The sequence below is a fragment of the Rattus norvegicus genome, chromosome 11 (assembly GCF_021556685.1).
Source record: "Rattus norvegicus strain SHRSP/BbbUtx chromosome 11, alternate assembly SHRSP_T2T, whole genome shotgun sequence".
NCBI classification, from domain to species: Eukaryota; Metazoa; Chordata; class Mammalia; order Rodentia; family Muridae; genus Rattus; species Rattus norvegicus.
In genome coordinates this window covers 50,420,820-50,439,155 of record NC_141544.1, presented here as the reverse complement: position 1 = coordinate 50,439,155, position 18,336 = coordinate 50,420,820, and the positions used below count along the sequence as shown (strand labels likewise).

The 18,336-nt window shown below is 46.5% G+C and overlaps 1 protein-coding gene across 1 annotated transcript in view; it reads left to right on the top strand.

Annotated features, from left to right (window-relative positions):
* Positions 1-12,263, top strand: part of Fam3b (FAM3 metabolism regulating signaling molecule B) — a 32,443-nt gene extending 20,180 nt beyond the window's left edge. The window contains 6 exon segments of the mRNA NM_001107102.2: positions 1,704-1,827; positions 5,432-5,490; positions 7,197-7,247; positions 7,819-7,906; positions 8,176-8,308; positions 12,024-12,263. Of these exon segments, the coding sequence (NP_001100572.2) occupies positions 1,704-1,827; positions 5,432-5,490; positions 7,197-7,247; positions 7,819-7,906; positions 8,176-8,308; positions 12,024-12,113 (545 nt within the window). The 3' untranslated portion in view covers positions 12,114-12,263.
* Positions 12,264-18,336: the final 6,073 nt, after the last annotated feature.

Sequence of the window (18,336 nt, the reverse complement as noted above, 5' to 3'; positions counted from 1 at the left end):
CAAAGAGGTCAGGCAGTAGACGATGAGGTCAGGCGGTGGAGACACTGGGTGTTGATTCAGGAGGTAACAGGTATCTGCTAAGGGAGCTGAGGCATCCCTTGAATGTTATCTTCCTGTGCCGTAAATTCATGGGAGAGGCTTTCATTCAACAATCTTAAGACTTAATGCAGTCATCTTAGGGGTGAGTCTCTGTGGCCAAACAGCCCAGAGTTACCTAGCCACTTTGAACCATGCAGTCAAAAAGCGGCTAGCCCCAAATCCAATATGGCTCCATACACTCCCACCCATCCTTCCTTCTCATCCAATGACAGGCCTCATTCTATCTTGTACCTGCCTACACCTACGTGATGACATCATCCTGCAGAAGAGTGATTGATGGATTGTGGCAAATAGCACAGTCTGTCTTTGAACTCACAATTCTCTTGCCCCAGCTTCCCAAGTACTGAACTACAGGGTGTACAATGTCCTGTTAAGATAGTTTAGATTTTCTCCATTGATACACTGATTGCTCAGGATCCTGCTTAGCTTCTGAAAGTCCTCATTTCTTGGTTCACCATTGTGTTGTCAGAAAGTGTTTAAAACATTTTAAAAGATAAAAAAAATTTTTTTTAGCCAGTGTGGTGGCAAATGCCTTTAATCCCAGCACATGTCTTTAATCCAGGAGGCAGAAGCAGGTGGATCTCTATGAGTTTAAAGCCATCTGGGTCTACACAGTGAGTTCTAAGACAGCCAGAACTGCATAGCGAGACCCTGTATAAACAGACAGACAGAAAGAAAGACAAAATAAGCCAGGCACTGTTGACTCATGACTTTAACCCCAGCTCTTGGGAGGCAGAGGTAGGCTGATCTCTGAGTTCAAGACCAACCTGGTGTACAGAGTGAGTTCCAGCACAGCCAGGAATGTTGAGAGAAATAAAACAAAATAATAACAATAATGCTAATAAATAAATGAAACCAAATTTTATGTATATGAGTATTTTGCACGTATAAATAAATGTCTATGCACTTTATGGGAACAGTGCCTGTGGAGTTAGAAGTGGGTACTGGATCCCCTGGACCTGGAGTTGTGAGCTAGCATGTAGGTGCTGGGAATTGAACGCTGGCTGTGTGCAAGAGAAGCCAGTGCCTTTAACTGCTGAGTCAGTTTTAAAGCCCAAGTAATGATTTCAATGTTCTTTCAATCTTAAGTTTGTTGTATTTTATTTTATCCCCTTACACAAGCTCTTCACTGGAGAATGTTTTAGTTTCTTCTCAGGGTTTTACCAAAGGGCAAGTATGGCAAAGTATGTTCTCTGTGTGCTTGAGAGAAGCATGTATTCTTCATCTGTGGGGTGGACATGCAACGTCTATTTTCTAGGGTCACATGTCCTGAAGTGGACTTCATGTTTTCTGGGATCCGAAAGCTTGCGTCCACCAGTGTTGCATATGTTGTGAGTCGGCAGCTGTGGGCAGCTATCCCAACTCCTGTGGCATCGCTGCCCAGGTTCAGTATCCAAGTCTGTTATCAGAAGACAAAATCAGGTTACATCAGGTGTGTGTCTTGAGAAGTGTTCCCAGGATCCAAAAGCAGTTGCCAACTTTGCTTCCTAAGGGTTTCTCCACCACACTAGGAGTTGGTCCTGGAACAGAGCTGTTACCACCAGTGGCCACACAGCAGTCACCTGTGGGAAGGAACTGTGATTGTCCTGTTTTTGTCTTGACAGCCCCAGTCCCCAAAAGACAAAAATGTGACCATTGGTCCCCATGTCCTCCTGACACCTATGCCTACCGGCTGCTCAGTGGTGGTGGCCTAGACAAGTATGCCAAGATCTGCTTTGAGGATGAAATGTAAGTACCGTGTATAAGAAAATGAGTCTGTTTGCCCGCGTCCCTTCTTCCCCCTCTCAGGTTGTACTTGTATGTTCCTAACCTCTGGCAAGACTGAAAATCAGGTAGGGGGATAAGAACACCACTGCGTCCCTGGGGAAGGGTGATGGGTGTCTCTGAGGGATTTATGTGTCCTCGGTTGGATTTTCATAGTCTCTTTTGACGATCGTTCCATGTAATTCATCAGCGAAGCCACCAGGGCTTGGCCCTTTCTTTGTGAGATTTTAACTACAAATACAGTTACTTAGTAGAAGAAGCACAGGATTCTCCAAGTCGCCCCCCACCAGTTTTGAGCACATCTCTGCTTAGTAGCCGGTGATGCTTGACCTCACAGGTGAAGCCTGTGTGTCTCCACCGAGATAGTGCATTTCGTGGGGTCCACGGTAGAAGCTCAGATCTGGGTCTTGCTGTGCCTTTCAGATTACCTTTACGACACTTGTACTCATCTCAGCATCTGTACTCTGGTGTGCCCTGTTTTATCTTATTTTGGCATTTCAAGACTTCTTAAATAAGTGTATTTCACCGTGTTGGACAGATTTCCTGTTTCTTTTCCGTTTCTATGATGACATACTTGAACAAAAGCAACTTAAATGAGAAGGGCTTTATTTTGACTCGTTGTTTGAGGGAACAGAGCTTGCTGGCAGGAAGTCATAGTGACAGGATTCTGCAGAGGCGGCCACATCTTGTCACTTATCGAGCAATGAATGCTGATGTCCTGCTGACTTCTTGCTTGTCATTGACCCTTAGAGCTCTATCCCTCATACCCCACAGTTTACTTCCCATTTGTCCCATCTCTCTCTCACCCTTGACTGTGGACAGAACTTTTTTTTTTTTTTTTACTATCACCACTGGTCTCTTCTACTGTGTCTAATCTGTCCTTAAAGCCAGCCATCATCTAGTGTTTTTAGATTATTTTGTCCTTTTAGATTTTAAACTCATTTCTTCTTTTTCCAAGTGAGCCTGCATTTTCTTTGTTGTTTTTTGTTTTGTTCTGTTGACTTCCAATCGAAACTTTCGTGTTGAGTGCATTAAGTGCTGTTATCTCAGAATTCAGTTGGCTGGCTGGAGCCCGTGAGTCTGCCTCGGTTGTCTGCTGGCTCCTTTTGCTCTTGCTTCTGTTGACTTCTTCCCTAGCCTGTCAAGGGACTTCTGACTGCGTGCTGGGCAGTCCATCCGAGCATTTCTTTAAAAAAAAAAAATAGCAGCAAGAAATGCACACTAATCTGTTTTCACCACTGTAATGTATACGAGCAGCTGGATGGTTTGCGGTAGAAAAGAACTCTGCCTCATATCTCAGGAGGGCTAAGCGCATGGCTGGCCCTGCCTCCTAGCAAGTAACTTCACAATAACATGAGTAAACAACGAGATTTCGTGGTCAGAAGGAAGCCAGAGATGCTCAGCTTCCAGGTTTGCCATTTTTTTTTTTTTTACAACTGCTCTTTCAGGAATTAGCATACTCTAAAAGCATTTGCCCCTCCTCCAGGGAGTTCCATAGCCTCTTTTTTTTTTCTCTCATCTTTATTAAATTGGGTATTTCTTATTTACATTTCGATTGTTATTCCCTTTCCCGATTTCCAGGCCAACATCCCCCTAACCCCTCCCCCTCCTCTTCTATATAGGCTTCCCCTCCCCATCCTCCCCCCATTACCGCCCTCCTCCCAAGAATCCCGTTCACTGGGGGTTCAGTCTTGGCAGGACCCAGGGCTTCCCTTTCCACTGGTGCTCTTACTAGGATATTCATTGCTGGGCAGTTGGAGCCCAGGGTCATTCCATAGCCTCTTATCATCAGGCTGGGGCCAAGCTCCTAACACAGGACCTAGCAGGGGGCATTTCCCAGTCACAAATGAAGCACAGAAAGATGGGAGTCTCTGTCTTCTTTTCTCATTTACTGTTCCCAGGGACCCAAAGCTATTGGCAGTTCAGGGTGACATGAGCACATTTTAAATGTCATCATTTTCTGGGGTTGCCTAGTTCAATAAAATCTGGGCAAATAGCCACAAATTCTGTTTTTTGTCTTCTTTATCTAACCCTCTGTGGCTTAACGAAATAAAATCCAAGAGATTTGATGAGGCCTTTGATTTCCCTTCAGACTTTTGTCTGTAAGGCCTCTGTGGCTTTCCAAAGTGCTGTCGACTTCTCTGGGCTCCTATCCTGTAAGGGCAAAGGTCTCTTTCAATGTTAGACTCACCCCAGAAATGTCTGTCTTTAGTCAGTTGTTGGCCTGGGAAGTTCTTGGCTACATTTCATTTCTCTCTTATCCCAGCAGATCTTTTAAAAATGTGTTCTTCCTCATGTTGTGCTTCCCATGGTGTTAGAGTTACCCAGCTTTTCACTACTGAGGATAAGAGTGCTTCCTTGCCTCTTTAACACTCGGAAAGCACTAGGCCCTGAGGCTCCTGGAGGCCTTCAGTTAAGCATTAAAGCACCTGTTGCCCACCTTATAGCTTTGACATGTAGGATGAACTTCAGATTCTCTTTTTGATACTACTGACTTGTTGATGCCAATCTCAGCAAAAGTCCATAAAATGCACATAATTATATAGCACATATTTATACACATGTGCACACCTACACCTGTGCAAATACAGACACAGCACATGCATGCATACATGCAAAATTATGCACACATACAACATACTTATGCACATGTGCATACACAGACATACCACATGCATGCACATATAATTTACGCATCCTAAACACACACCTGCACATTATTCCTATGACCTCTGATGACAATTACTGTCTCTAGGAAATACTTTAGTCTTCCCAGACTTAGGGTTCAAAAATAGAATTAAAATTATGTATGATACTGACATCTCATTTTCGCTAGGTGACAAACAAAAACTGGGCTAGTGAGCTGTCTCAATGGTTGAAAAGCGTTTACTGCTCTTCTAGAGGATGTGACTTCATTTCCCAGCACTCATGTTAAACAGCTCAAAACTGCCTTTAACTCCAGCTCTAGGGTGTCTTGTACCATCCTGTGAGCTCCTCAAGCTCTGCACTCACCCATTAAGCTATACACCCATTAAAAATAAGTCTTCTAAAAAGGGAAGCAAAAATAAGTGATATAATAGGAAGTGCTTATTAAGGAGATAATCTGGGTTGGATTTGGTGGGTGGGTGAAAGGATGAGGCATGTAGAGCCTGCAGGTCCAGAATGGGGAAGGAAGTGGAGACTGAGGGAGAAGGAAGCAGAGACCGGAGGAAGCCCGGTTTAGAATGGAGCTGCTATCCTCCCTTGAGTCCAGGCATGGCTTCTTGGGCTGAGAGGGACTCAATGCAAAAGCCTTGGTGAAGAACCTTCCTGTCTGACCTTTGTAAGATGAAATGCAATTTCCAGGAACCCAGGAACTGAATCTGAATCCTGCAGGTGTGTAGAACAGGGGTGGGGTTGTCTGGGGAGCAGTCCCAGCCATTGCATACCAGTGGTAGAAGCAGCAGGAAGGAGAGGGAGTATCAGGCCCTGAACACAGAAGGCCTGGTGAGGGAGGGCTGTTGGTGAGGGAGGCCTGCTCATCTTGCCTGTATAGGAGCTTCTTGACTGACTCTCACTCACGTTTCAGGCTATTAGGAGAGAAGACGGGGAATGTGGCAAGAGGGATAAACATCGCTGTTGTTGACTGTAAGTGACACAAGTGTTTCTCAGAAATTCCCTCAGAGCATGGAACAGGATTTCTGCAGAGACCTTGATGTTTCTATGTTTCTTTAAAAATCTCTCCCTCCCTCCTTCCTCCCCTCTGTGTTTATGCATATTCATATGAGTGTGCACACATGTATGTCACCGTGTATGTAGAGGTCGAAGAACAACCTTAGAGGTAGTTGCACACCTAACTGAGATTTCTCCATGGATTGCTTTGGGTTTTTTTTTGTTTTGTTTGTTTGTTTGTTTGTTTGTTTGTGTTTACCATTGTGCACAGCAGACTAGCAGGCCTATGATTCTCCACCTTTCATATCTACACAGAAGCCCTGGGATTTCACATGCACATGCCTGTGTCAGCTTTACATGAGTTCTTGGAATTTGAACTCAGTTCCTTATGCTTGCAAGACAAGCATTTTATCCACTGAGAGACCTCAAGACCATGGTCTTTCAACTTGTTTCCTCATATCTAGGTTTACGCTGTAATGGATTCTAAAATCACATAATTTTCACCTGAAAGTCTTACTTTACAAACTATTTATGGCCCAACGACAACAGAATAACCAAAAACTGAATCTAAAAGAGACTTTGCAATTGAGGAAGAGCAGAGAGAGGGGACACAGTGAAGCTCAGATTCACCTAGATCCGGACCCTGGATTCTTTTGCTCTTGGATCCTGGTGACCCAATAGAGGTAACAACACTGGCCAGTTCTATTTGGCTGCTGTGGGCCATGGAAACCTGTGTAGGTGCATTGACTTCCTCTGGGGTCTTAGTGTTTTTGAAGGTCTCATACAGTAAGATACACAGCAGGTTAGAGAACAGGAAGTCATGTAGGAAGCATCTGATTACAGAGCCAGTGTCAGCAGAGCTGTGGGACAGGACAAAACTCTCTCAGTCATACGACCCCTCTGGACACCTAGTGTGAAGTGAAAAGGTCTGGGGGACTCTAATGGTTAAGAGATGAAAGGGAGAGGAGCATTAAGATCCTGTAATTGGGCCAGATCAAAGTCCTAGACCACCTCCTCCCTGGAGGTGCTCCTTGAAGATCAGCCTATTGCTATATGGCTTCCCTGGGAGAAGTAAAAGGAACGTCTATTCACCCCCAAATAAGGAAGGAACAGATGGGACAGACGAGGAGTCCAATAGGTCTAGCCTGGTGGCATAAATGAATCCATTCAGGTTGTTAACTGGAGCCTGGAGCTCTCAGAACCTTGCCACAGCCATCTCCCAACCCTCTGCCTACCAAGGTCCTGTTGTATAGGCTCCCAGGCTATAAGCAAACATAGTTCAGCCCACCACCTAGTGTTGAAGAAGCAGAGGTGACTTCAGGCTCACACAATGTGGGGTGCAAAACCCAAGCTCAAGTTCCCTGTCTCTGTTGTGTTCCGACCTTACACTTATCAGGGGCTCTGGTTTCAACAAACACTGTCTGACCATGGGCAAGATGGCTTGTAGCCCATGGGAAGGACAGCCTATTTTGCTGCAGATTGGTACATAGATGACCACAAGATGGAGTTGCTCTGTCCAGGATTTGGAAGACTAATCCCACCACACAATTCCTCTTCAGGCTAGGGACTCTTCCAGAGTCACTTAGAGGTAATAAGACCAAAAAGGGTAGTAGGACTACCACTGTACACTGGGTCCCCTGAGATATCTCTTAAAAGGCCATTTCTTTCTTTTTGTTTTTCAGATGAGACGGGGAAAGTAATATCAACAAAGTACTTTGACATGTACGAAGGTGGTAAGAAAAGTCCTTTCTGATTAAAATGAAGACTAAACTGCATAGACCCCATGGGGAAATGGAAATGGCTTGATGAAGAAGCAGGGAGTCCCTTTGACCTGTGTTTATTGAATATAGGATAGGGTCTGTCACAATTCTGAACACTAATTTAGGACATCACTCTTGGGACTGACCTCTTGTTCCTGATGGCGGAGGTGGCCAGTGGGTGCTTGCAGAAGCTGGGTTTGGTACCAGGTGTGGCTACCTCCAGATTCGGGGTTTAATTTATTTAGGGCTTTCCACTTTGCATGGTCAATCTTGTTTCCATCTTTGAGCGTAACGGTTGCTGTACCCTGAGTACCTGCTGCAAGTTGTCCATGTTCCCAAGGCTTCTCTAAGATAGCTTCCCGTGGAACCCAGGACATTACTCCTGAGGAAGTAGCCAGGGCACTCCTAGAGCCCCTGGGGCCAGTCTAGGGAACATGACATTCAGAGAGTAGGTGACAGCAGAGGAGGAAGGAAGTTGAGAACCAGGGTAGCAGCCTCACTCACTGATAAGACTCTGAACTACTGTCTGGCCTTGACCCTGCAGATAACTCTGAGCCAATGACTAAGTTTATTCAGAGCACCCCTTCGAAATCCCTGCTGTTCATGGTGACTCATGATGACGGAAGCCACAAGTAAGTATGTGTAGTTTTCCCCATGTGACAAGAGCAGCCAGCCAGGGGACTGACAAAGGCCCCTGGTTCTGGCAACAACTGGAGAGTAGGGAATGAGATGTTTCTACAAGGGAAGGGAAGAAATGGTCATGGCAAATGCCAGGAATCACTCCCATACTCATATGCATGCACACACTCGAGGGCGCAGGCGCGCGCGTGCGTACGTACACACACACACACACACACACCGCTCCCACAGGAGACTTTCTCATGCTTTCTCCTTTGCCCAGACTGCAGGCTCAAGCAAAGGATGCCATAGAAGCCCTTGGAAGCAAAGAAATCAAGAACATAAAGTTCAGATCAAGCTGGGTGTTTGTTGCAGCAAAGGGCTTTGTGCTCCCTTCAGAAATGGAGAGAGAAAAAGTGAGTGACTTTCCCCAGTCCTTCTCAGATGGGGCTATGGTGTATAAAGGTGTTCTGTCAGCAGTCACTCCCACAGAGCACTGGTCAGCCTCTTCCATTAGCTCCATGTTCTACCCCAGACTTCTCTAGTCTCACTACAGACTATAAATGGGATCCTGGGATTGGTTCTAGTCACTGGCGGCGACTATTCTGTTTGGGCAGGAGGCTAGCCTTCTTTAGTTCCTCATCTGGAGATAGCAATCACACAATCAGATAGGGGACTGCCTGGGGTAGTTCTATACGAACCACTTACAATATGATAGGTACGAAATATGCACTGGACAGAGCTGCTCTGGCTGATTGCCATCCTTGGAGGAGACTTGATGCCTCCCTTTATCAAAGCAAAGATCAAAGGAGAGAGAGAAGCAAGTGAAGTTTGACTTATCACCATGTCTCCTGTGAGCATCCCAGCTGATAGGTGGTGTTACATGGCCTCTGGGAACCATCACCCTAACCCTTTTTGACCAACATAAATGGGTCTGAAGAGAAGGAGATTGGCTGCACAGCCAAGGCCCACTTCTCTGATGAGGCTATCTTTCCACCTAGCTAGAATTCCAAGAGGGCAAAGCTTGATCTTTGTCCAGGGTTACACACCAAATCACATATGATTCTGCTTGAGACTTTGCTCCCACTGTCTGGCACCATGGTTTAAAGAAGACAGTGGCAACCAGGAGCAGCTTGGCCTCCTCTTATTGGCGTGAGAGGAGGCACAACACCCAGGTCACTGTTACTAGCTCCAGAGATCCTGGATCTTTTGGGATGCCCTCAGATCTGAAACTGAAGAACCTGGAGGCCATGATTGGGTTGGCATGCTCCAGTCAAAACATGTTTTCACCACAGTACCCAGTGATCTTGCACATGGAAAGCCAGCCCTGCAGAGAAGGTACTTCTCATCCTGCTGTGTGCTGCAAGCAATGGAGGCCTCGTGGTCACCTTCAAAGGGAGGAGGTTGTACTTGTTGGCCCCCTAGACCCACAGGGGTTTAGGGGAGATAGGCATGAGTCTAGGGGACAGGGCCTCAGGGCTTGTTTGGTGGGGACACATGTGGTTTTGAATAACTTTCAGCTTTCCTGTCAGCTCGTTCTATGGTTCCAGCAGCTGTGTGGTGAGGAGGCACCCACTTGCATTGGTTTCTGTGGCACACTCTGAAAGTGAACTCAGGATTCCCTTCACCCCAAATAACCCATATCACAGATAGACACCTCCGGGGGCTGTGTGGCCTTAGGCAAGCTATTTCACCTTTCTGTGGGAAAGGGATAAAGTCGAATCAAAGCAGGCTTAAGGGAGAAGGCTTAGGTCTCCTAATTTCAAAACCTACTTCAAAGCTGCAGTCATCAGAGCAGCATGGCACTCTGAGAACAGGCATAGATGGGTGATTGGAACTAGGGTCCCAGAAAATTTGAGGGTCCCTTCGTACCTGACCAGACGATTTTCCATACAGAATGAACAGAGACCACCTCTTCAGGAGTGAGTAGTTTCTTTAATAAAGTGTCCAGGGAAAACCAAATAGCACATAGGGAGAAAATGGATTTGGATCCCTGTTTCACACCATATGCAGAGATAAAACTGTCAAACTCTCTCAGCAGGATGGCAAAATAGGCAGAAATCTCTGCCACCCTGGGCTAGGCAGGGGCTTCTGGAAGTGTTCAGAATAAAAGCAAAAGGAAAGGTAAAATGATCAGCTTCAAAATCCCACAGTTTTCTGTTCCCAAGAGCACACAAAGAAAGAAAGAAGCCAAGCACAGGGTCACATGCCTAGCATTTCAGTGTTCAGGATGTGGAGGTTGGACAATCAGGAATTCAAGGCCATCCTTGGTTATCTTTGAGTTCAAGTTCAGCTTGGGCTATTTGAGATGCCTAAACAACAACAACAAAGTGGGAAGAAAACCACGGAGCAATTGTAGGAGAAAATGTTTGCAAATAGCAGACTTGTGTCTAATATATGTAAATAACTCAACTCAATGATTAAAAAGATAATCCAATTGAAAAATGGCTAGAACCTCTGAACAGATGCTTCTTCTTCGAAGATGTGCATGTGAACTGATAAACTTGTGGCTTACTATTAATAAAAAACTTAGTAGCTTGAGTCATCAGAACGAAACCAGCTCAGATCACACTGAGATGGAGCCGCAGGCTCACTGTGGTAGTTGTAATCATAACTTGTAACAAGTCTAGAAAAATTAGAATTCTCACATGGCTGCGAGAGATGTAAAATGAGGTAGACTCTCTGAGGAACATTCTGACAGTTTCTTGAAAATGAACGAGACAGTTATTCCCAGCCCAGCACAGGTCCTTGTAAGCATGCCTTCACTCAGGAACTGGGGCACAGGTTTCCATAGCAGCGTTCTTCCAGCGTGAGGGCAGTGTTAACATAGAGGAACTGTGGAAGGGAACTCTTCAGCCATGTACAGAAATGAAACGGTGACGTTAGCGATTGTATGGGGGATTCTTGAAAATGTTATGCAGAATGGTACAGGCAAACGCAGAAGTTACATAAGGTTGATTCCCTTGTTATTCAAAATTCTTAGAAGGAACAAACCCAAAGAAAGCATCAGGAAGAAGGTTAGTGGCCGCTTGGGGCGGGGAAGGAGACAGATGACTGCTGTAGTGTGCGACTCCTCATTCAGTGATGACAATGTCTTATTGATGTAGTGACAGTTGCATGCACTGGGAATGTGCTAAAGACGGGAATTGTCTGCAGGTGAGTTCCATGGCATGTGAACTGCCTCTCAGTGAAGCTGTGGTGTGAGAAAAGGTACTAAGTTAGGATGTGTCATTACATACGAAAGACTTACAAGTATAGAGCCATCATGCCCACTCGAGTGCAAACATGTTTGCAGAGTGGCAAGTACTAATTTGAAGACACTCTGAAAACTCCAAGTGTGGAGTCCAGACTCCCTGGGTCTGTTCCCACAGGCAAGGGCTAGATCATGTGCTGTCCCCACAGCAATGCTCTCCCTATGCACATTTGAATAGGTCAAATTAAATAGAATCTGGAGGTGAGTTCATATTGCATAGCTGCTTCTCAAAGGCTCGTTGCTTCTCTACTAAGGCACTCTGTAGACTGCAGAAGAGCTCCTATCCTTTGGAAAAGTTCCAGAGCTGCCATCAAATAATATTGAGGGCTGGAGAGATGTCCCAGCAGTTAAGAGCACTGAGTGCTCTTCCAGAGGTCTTGAGTTCAATTCCTAGCAACCACATGGTGGCTCACAAACCATCTGTAATGGGGTCTAATGCCCTTGTCTGGTATGTTTGAAGAAAGCTACCGTGTACTCATAAAAAAGAAATCTTAAAAAAAATAAAATAAATACTATTGAGAGACACATTGAGGCTGGGTGGAAGTTCAGGTCTATAATCTTAGTAGTTGTAAGGCTGATACAGGAGGATCACTGTGAGTTCCAGGCTATCCTGGACTACAAAACAAGGCTATCTCTAATCAAAGAAACTGAAGAAGGGAAAGGAAGGGAAGAAAGGAAGAGAAAGGGATGAGAGGAAGGAAGCAGGAAGTAAGTAAAGAAGGGATGACAGGAAAAATAGAGGGAGGCGTTAAGAAGAATTTTATCCTGGGTTGGAGGAACTGCCACTCTGAGACTTCTGCTCACACGACTTTGCTCATAGCAGAGATCCAGTGATGAGCTTAGTGAATAAATGACACCCTTTTCCTTCCCTTATCCAGATCAACCACTCAGATCAATCCAGGAACAGATACTCCGGCTGGCCAGCAGAGATCCAGATCGAAGGATGCATACCCAAAGGGCTGAGATAACGACGCTTGGACCTCAGTAGACCTGTTTCGTACAGATACGCTCAGCTGGAACATCACAGGATTCTGTTCCTTCGAGTCCAGCTGTGAAGGAAAGGGCTGATGTGGATTTGCAGTTTGTTGTAAACAATAAGACATTGTTGGTGACACTGATTCTTAGCAGCTGATGTTATCTCACTGCCGTCCGTACGGTGAAGGAATTCTCAAGCCAGGACAACAGGCAGAAGGGAGTCATTTTGGGGATGGGGGTGGATGGAGAGTGGAAAGAAGCAAAACCGCTTGCTGGCTGCTGAGCTTGTTCTACTCGTGTCGACGTCAGGCCACTGTCACAGACCACAGGTCTCCACTGCTCTTCAGAGTGAGCTCTTATCCCACTGTCATGTGGGACACCTTTGTTCCTGCCATTTATCTTCTGGGGAATGAATGAGGCCTTAACCATCATCCTTGGTCTCCTCACGTTTGGCTTTTAAACTTCCCTGTAGGGTGTGGGTTTATTTTCTGTCAACTCTGCCTCTGTGCAAGGCCCTGGTTGGCAAGGAGGGAGGCTGGCACTGTGGCCTAGCCGTGATCTGCTCCCAGGAAGACAGCCATAGAGCTCTTAGTCTGTTAGACTCCTTTCCAAGGATATAGCCAGTCAGATGGCACATGTCAGCAGGTCAGGGATGGAATCGCTAGGACAGATGTCACTAACTAGAGGACACCAGAGGAGCCACTAGACTATGCCAGTGTGATTGCTTCTCAGGCCTATGGGATCTTAGCCCCAAGTAAGGGAGTGATTTCAAATGCCAGCAGAATGACTTCAAAGCCAGGGCAGCCTGAGCTGGGAAATGGTCTAGTGAATAAAATGCTTGAGCACTGACTGCTTTTTCAAAGGTCCTGAGTTCCATTCCCAGCAACCACATGGTGGCTCACAATCATCTGTGATCTTGGTGCCCTCTTCTGGCGTCCAGGCATATATGCAGGCAGAACACTATACAAAATAAATAAATCTTAAAAAAAAAAAAAAAAAAGGCTGGACATGGTAACACACACATGTAAACCCCACATGGGAGGAGGAACAGGGATTTCCCAGGAGAACACAGGCCAGCTAGTCTAGAAGCAAGCTTTAGTCTCAGTTAAGAAACTTTATCTCAAAAAAATAGGGCTAAGCAGATGGAAACTACTTCCTGTACTGTATAAGCACAACCAGAGTTCAGGTCCCCAGGACCATGTACAGTCCAGTTATGGTGCCATGTATTCCCAGTTATGGTGGGAAGGCAGAGAGCAATGGCATGATAGCTAGCCGGCCTAACTGAAACAGGGAGCTTTGGGCCAGTGTGAGATCCTTTAAAAAAAAAAAACAAAAACAAAAACAAAAAACCTGGAAAGTTATAGAGGAAGACACTAACTTCTGGCCTCCACACATGCACATTTAGATTAATATGCCTATACACCTGTCTCTATACACGAACATAACCAAATACACAAATGTTGGGTGAAGAGGGTTGGAAGAAGATACTTGCCTTCAACATTGGCCTTGCCACATTACACACGTACACACACACACACACACACACACACACACACACACACACACACACACACACAGCGGCAATAAATATAATTGGGAACACCTGGTACCCAGCATACTTGCCACATCAATCTATTCCAATCTCTTGGCAAACAGGTGTATTGATCTCTCCTTGTGATACCAGTATCCAGCTGCCTGGACCCTTCCTATCCAGTGAAGACACAGGAGAGAGCAAAAATTCAGAAGCTCTCTGCCCTGCTCCTGCCTGGATATGTGTTGCCACCCACCCTTCTCCCTCCCTATGCCTCCCTACCTTAAGACTTACCTGGCCAGCTCCACATAGGATACACCAGCTCTCTGCAAGGACACAGTAAGCTGCATGGTCACGGCAGGGAGATGAGTCTCTGTTACCACAGAGGCTGGTGAACATTTAGGAACTACAATGACCCAGTGACCACTGCACATCAAGCAGTCCTCTGGCCCAGGAAAAAACACAGGAGTTTCAGAGATAGACTCCTCAGGGTATCTAGTCTCTACATTGGTTCTTGCAGATCACAGGTAGGATCCTGACCCAGGCTTGACTATAGGCTCTGTTGCTTTCCCCCAAATTCCTATGCTGATGTTCAGTGCCTCAGAATGTGATCTTCCTGCAAGTAGGACTATAGCAGACATGATTAGTTAGGACTTGGCTCTGCTGCAGTACGGCCAGTCCTTCCTGCCTGGCTACTGGCCTCATAAGCAGGGACAGTTCGGGCACAGACCTGTGTGTTAGTACCGTGTGAAGACAGGCAGAGATCCACCGATGCTTCTGTAAGAAGGGGATACCTATGGGTGCCCGTGGGAGAGCCCTGGGCCTGGATCTAGCCTCAGGATGTCAGTAAGAGCCCAGCTCTGCTGTGCTCAGTCTTGGGCATATCTTACTGTGAATCCCAAATCTCTTGGGCACAAATAAGCCCCAAGCACAATTGGACAGACCCCTTTGGGCATTGGTACCTGTATTAGTGAATTGTCTCATTACAACTAAATAACTAACAAGAGCAACGTAAGAGTTTGGCTCTCAGTTTTAGGAATTCAGTCCATCGTGACAAGGAAGTCAGGACCATGGGAGGTGGCTGGTCATATTGCATCTATAGTCAGGAAGCAGAGGGATGGCCACTAGTGCCCCCTCTCAGCCCAAGGAAAGGTATCTCTCATATTCTAGGTGTGCCTTCCTTCCTCAGTTTACTTCATCTAAACACTCCTTTACAGACATGCCCAGAGGCTTGCCCCTTAGCTGATTACAGGTCTAACCAAGATGGTAGTCATTGTTAATCACTGAGTACCCTTTTTTGCCTTCTGGGTAAGAAAGGAGGAAATGGATTTCCATCATATCTCATGATATGACATGTTGACCCCTCCGATTGTCAGGCAACAGGCTCAGGGCATTCCTAGCCAGGCAGGCTTCAGGTCTTTGGCTTGAGGATGCCCAGTCTTTTATCCCACTCTGTGGCAACTCTTTCCACCCTCTGTTGTTCGCTACACAGCACACTGTGGGGAGGAAACTGCAGCATTGACTGTGCAGTCACCACATAAGGTGGTGCCTGGCTCTCAGCTGCATTTGTGTCTGGCCTCAGCACTGAACAGGGGCCCTTGTGTCTTCGGGGGTTCCTGCTCTTACAACAGTTTCTGCTGTGCTTGGAACCCCTCCAGAGGACAAAGAACTAGGCCACACCTTTGCAGCCTCAGCTAGATTCTTTTCTTCACATTTATATCTGATGCTTGTATTTGGTTTTATTCTACTGACTAAAACTGAGAGTTATAGACAGCACATCTACTGTGCTTTTGCCTGATTTCCCATTTCAGGCCTGGACTTACTGGCTATGGCTTGTGTCTGCCTGCAGCATATTTTAGCAGCTTCTATCATTTGCTTCTTAATCATCCCCTTAAGGCCCATGTAGTGGAAACTTGTTCCCAGAGTGACAGTAATGGGAGCTTATAGAACTCCTAGGAGGTAGGCCTAGCAAGAGTTAGTCAGGATATTGGGAATGTCCCCTTGAAGGGGACTGTAGGACTAGGGCCCGGCCCAGTTTCTCGTTGGCCTTGAGGTGAGTGGATTTGCTCTGCCACAGTCTCCCTCTGTGATTCAGAACCATATCACAGGCCCAACCAATGATGCATAGTAGAAAATATTAAAAATCCCGGCTGGAGGTTTCTTCCCTGCCTTTGACCATTTATGTTCTCGGATGAAAGACGCACACAGCCTTTATATTTTTAATATGCCCTAGGCAGCCCAGTATCTGGGTAACTGCCTACCCTCCATGCTATTAGAATCTACCTTCCTATCCATAACCCAAGTTATTGCTATGTTTCATCTGGGCTGCTCTTTCCTCCAGTTGAATGATAACTGGAGCTGGGAAAAGCCAGGTAGGTGGGCAGCGGCCCTGCCTATCTGGTCACTCAGCACATTGGAACAGAGCCCCAGAGGATGCTCAGCTCTCCCTGAGAGTCAACACAGGACAGGCTGATTCATGACAGCTTTCTTGCTACAGCCAGAGCCTGGGGATTCATTCTTAATGTTTGTTGGTGATAGGATTCACATACCAAACAGGAAAAGTGGAAAGAAAGCATTGCCTGGTCCAGTCCTCCAGGTACTCAGGAGGAGGCGGCCCGCAGGAGCCAGCTGGCCTACTGACACCTTGTGCTCTTGGGGCAGCGTCCATTTTATAACATACGAGGCAGGAGGCAGACCGTATAGCTTTAACCTGTGTTTGTTCATCATGTTAAGATTCTGGCTACAGTGGTCCACACAAGAGGAGACCTCTAAATGCCCCCTAGTACTGAGGGCTCTCACCTAGAATTTGATTTTCAATTAAATTCTGCTCTGATATGACCCTCTGGGAGTCCTCAGAGTCCTGACAAACGGAGCTCAACTATGCAATGTAATGCGGACTAATACTTGCATGTCGTTAGCAAAGAATCCTTTGTCATATGTCCTTTCATGGGTCTGCTTTAGCAGAACATCCTCTCTCCTGTGTCTGCTTCAGTGAAATGTTCCTTCATGAGTCTACCTTAGTCTTTCACCTGTGTCCTCTTCGGCAAAACACTCCTTCATGTGTTCACCCCAGAAAAACCCCATCCAACACAACTGACTTTCCAAAGAGCCCTTAAGTTTTCACTTCAGTGTTTACTCTCTGTTGTTGCAGCTTTCAAGAGGCACTGTGCACATGATACTAGAACTCAAGCAAATGAAGACAGAGATGTGAGATGTGTCCATGACCCCATAGACGTACACTGCTAGGATTGTTTGTGGATCTTCCCAAGGGGCAGATGGCCTTAAAGGTGGCTGCTGTGGAGACCCTCACATCAATTACCCTTTCTGAATGTTTGGGTTTTCTTCACCTTGGCAGCTCCTGGTTGCAGGGAACCATGTACTTTTGTCCTCTGCGTGGTGGAGAGAGCTGGAGATTCAGTTCCCGGCCTGGGACCTAGTCTTATCTTATTTAGTTTTCTACTGCCCTGATAACACACCATGACCAAGACAATGTATAAAAGAAAGTGTTTAATTTGGCCTCTGGTTTCAGGCCATGATGGCAGAGTAAAGGAACAGTTGAGAGCTCGTAGCTTCATCCATGAGCACGAGGCAGAGAGTGAGCTAACTCGGAAGCCGAGACGGGAAGATTGCAGTGAGTTTGAGGCCAGCTTGGTCTGCATTGTGAACTCCAAGCCAGCATGAGCTATACTGTGAGACCCTGACTTGAGGAGGACTAGGAACTGAGGGTAGGCATCTTAATTCACCCTCGCTGTCCCTACCTGGTGCTGTTTCCCGGTCTCTTGTACTTGGCAGTCATCGGCTTAAGGACCTTTTTTGTCCTATGTCTAGGGATAGACAAGGGGCATGTGTGAGAAAAGATTTTGGGAGACTGCTTTGTCCTTCCACTGTTAGCATTTTGTCTAAGCTCCGCCCCACAGTTACCTGGCAACAGCCAGGTGTGCCTGACTCACTACAAAAGGGGCTGCTTGCCCCCTCCTCTCTCTCTTGCTTTCTTGATCCCACTCTGTCTTCTCACCCCTTCCATCCTCTTTCCCCATTCCCCTCCCCTCCTCTATGTGCTCATGGCCAACCTTTACTCCTCTCTTCCTCTACTCCCTGCCTCCTCTGCCTTTCTCTGCCTCTACTACCTCTTAACTTCCCTCCCCCATCCCCTGAATAAACTCTATTCTATATTACTGAAGTGGCACCTGTTTTCAGATGCAGCATCCCAGACCTGGACAACACAATGGTCTGCATAGGAGAAGCAGAAAGAAAGGAAGGAAAAACTGATTAGGAACTCTGAAGAGTGGAGCAGATTGGTCAGAGTGGGCACCACTCTCTCCCAGATGGAAGACCCATCTCTACTGACTCTCAGAACCAACTCCAGCTCGCCTGTTAGCATTCTGTCTAAGCTCTGCCCCATAGTTACCTGTCAACAGCCAGACATGGCTGACACTGTAAAAGGGACTGCTCCCCCACCCCTGCTCTCCTGCTCTCTTGCTTCTCTCTTGTTCTTCCCTTCCTGCCCCCCCCCACTCTCTCCCCATTCCCCTCCCCATCTCCATGTGCTCATAGCTGGCCTCTATGTCTCTCTCTCTCTCTCTCTCTCTCTCTCTCTCTCTCTCTCCTTCTCTCTCTTCCTTTCTCTGCCCCTACTACCCTTTTAACTCCCCTCCCCATGCCCTGAATAAATTCTATCCTATACT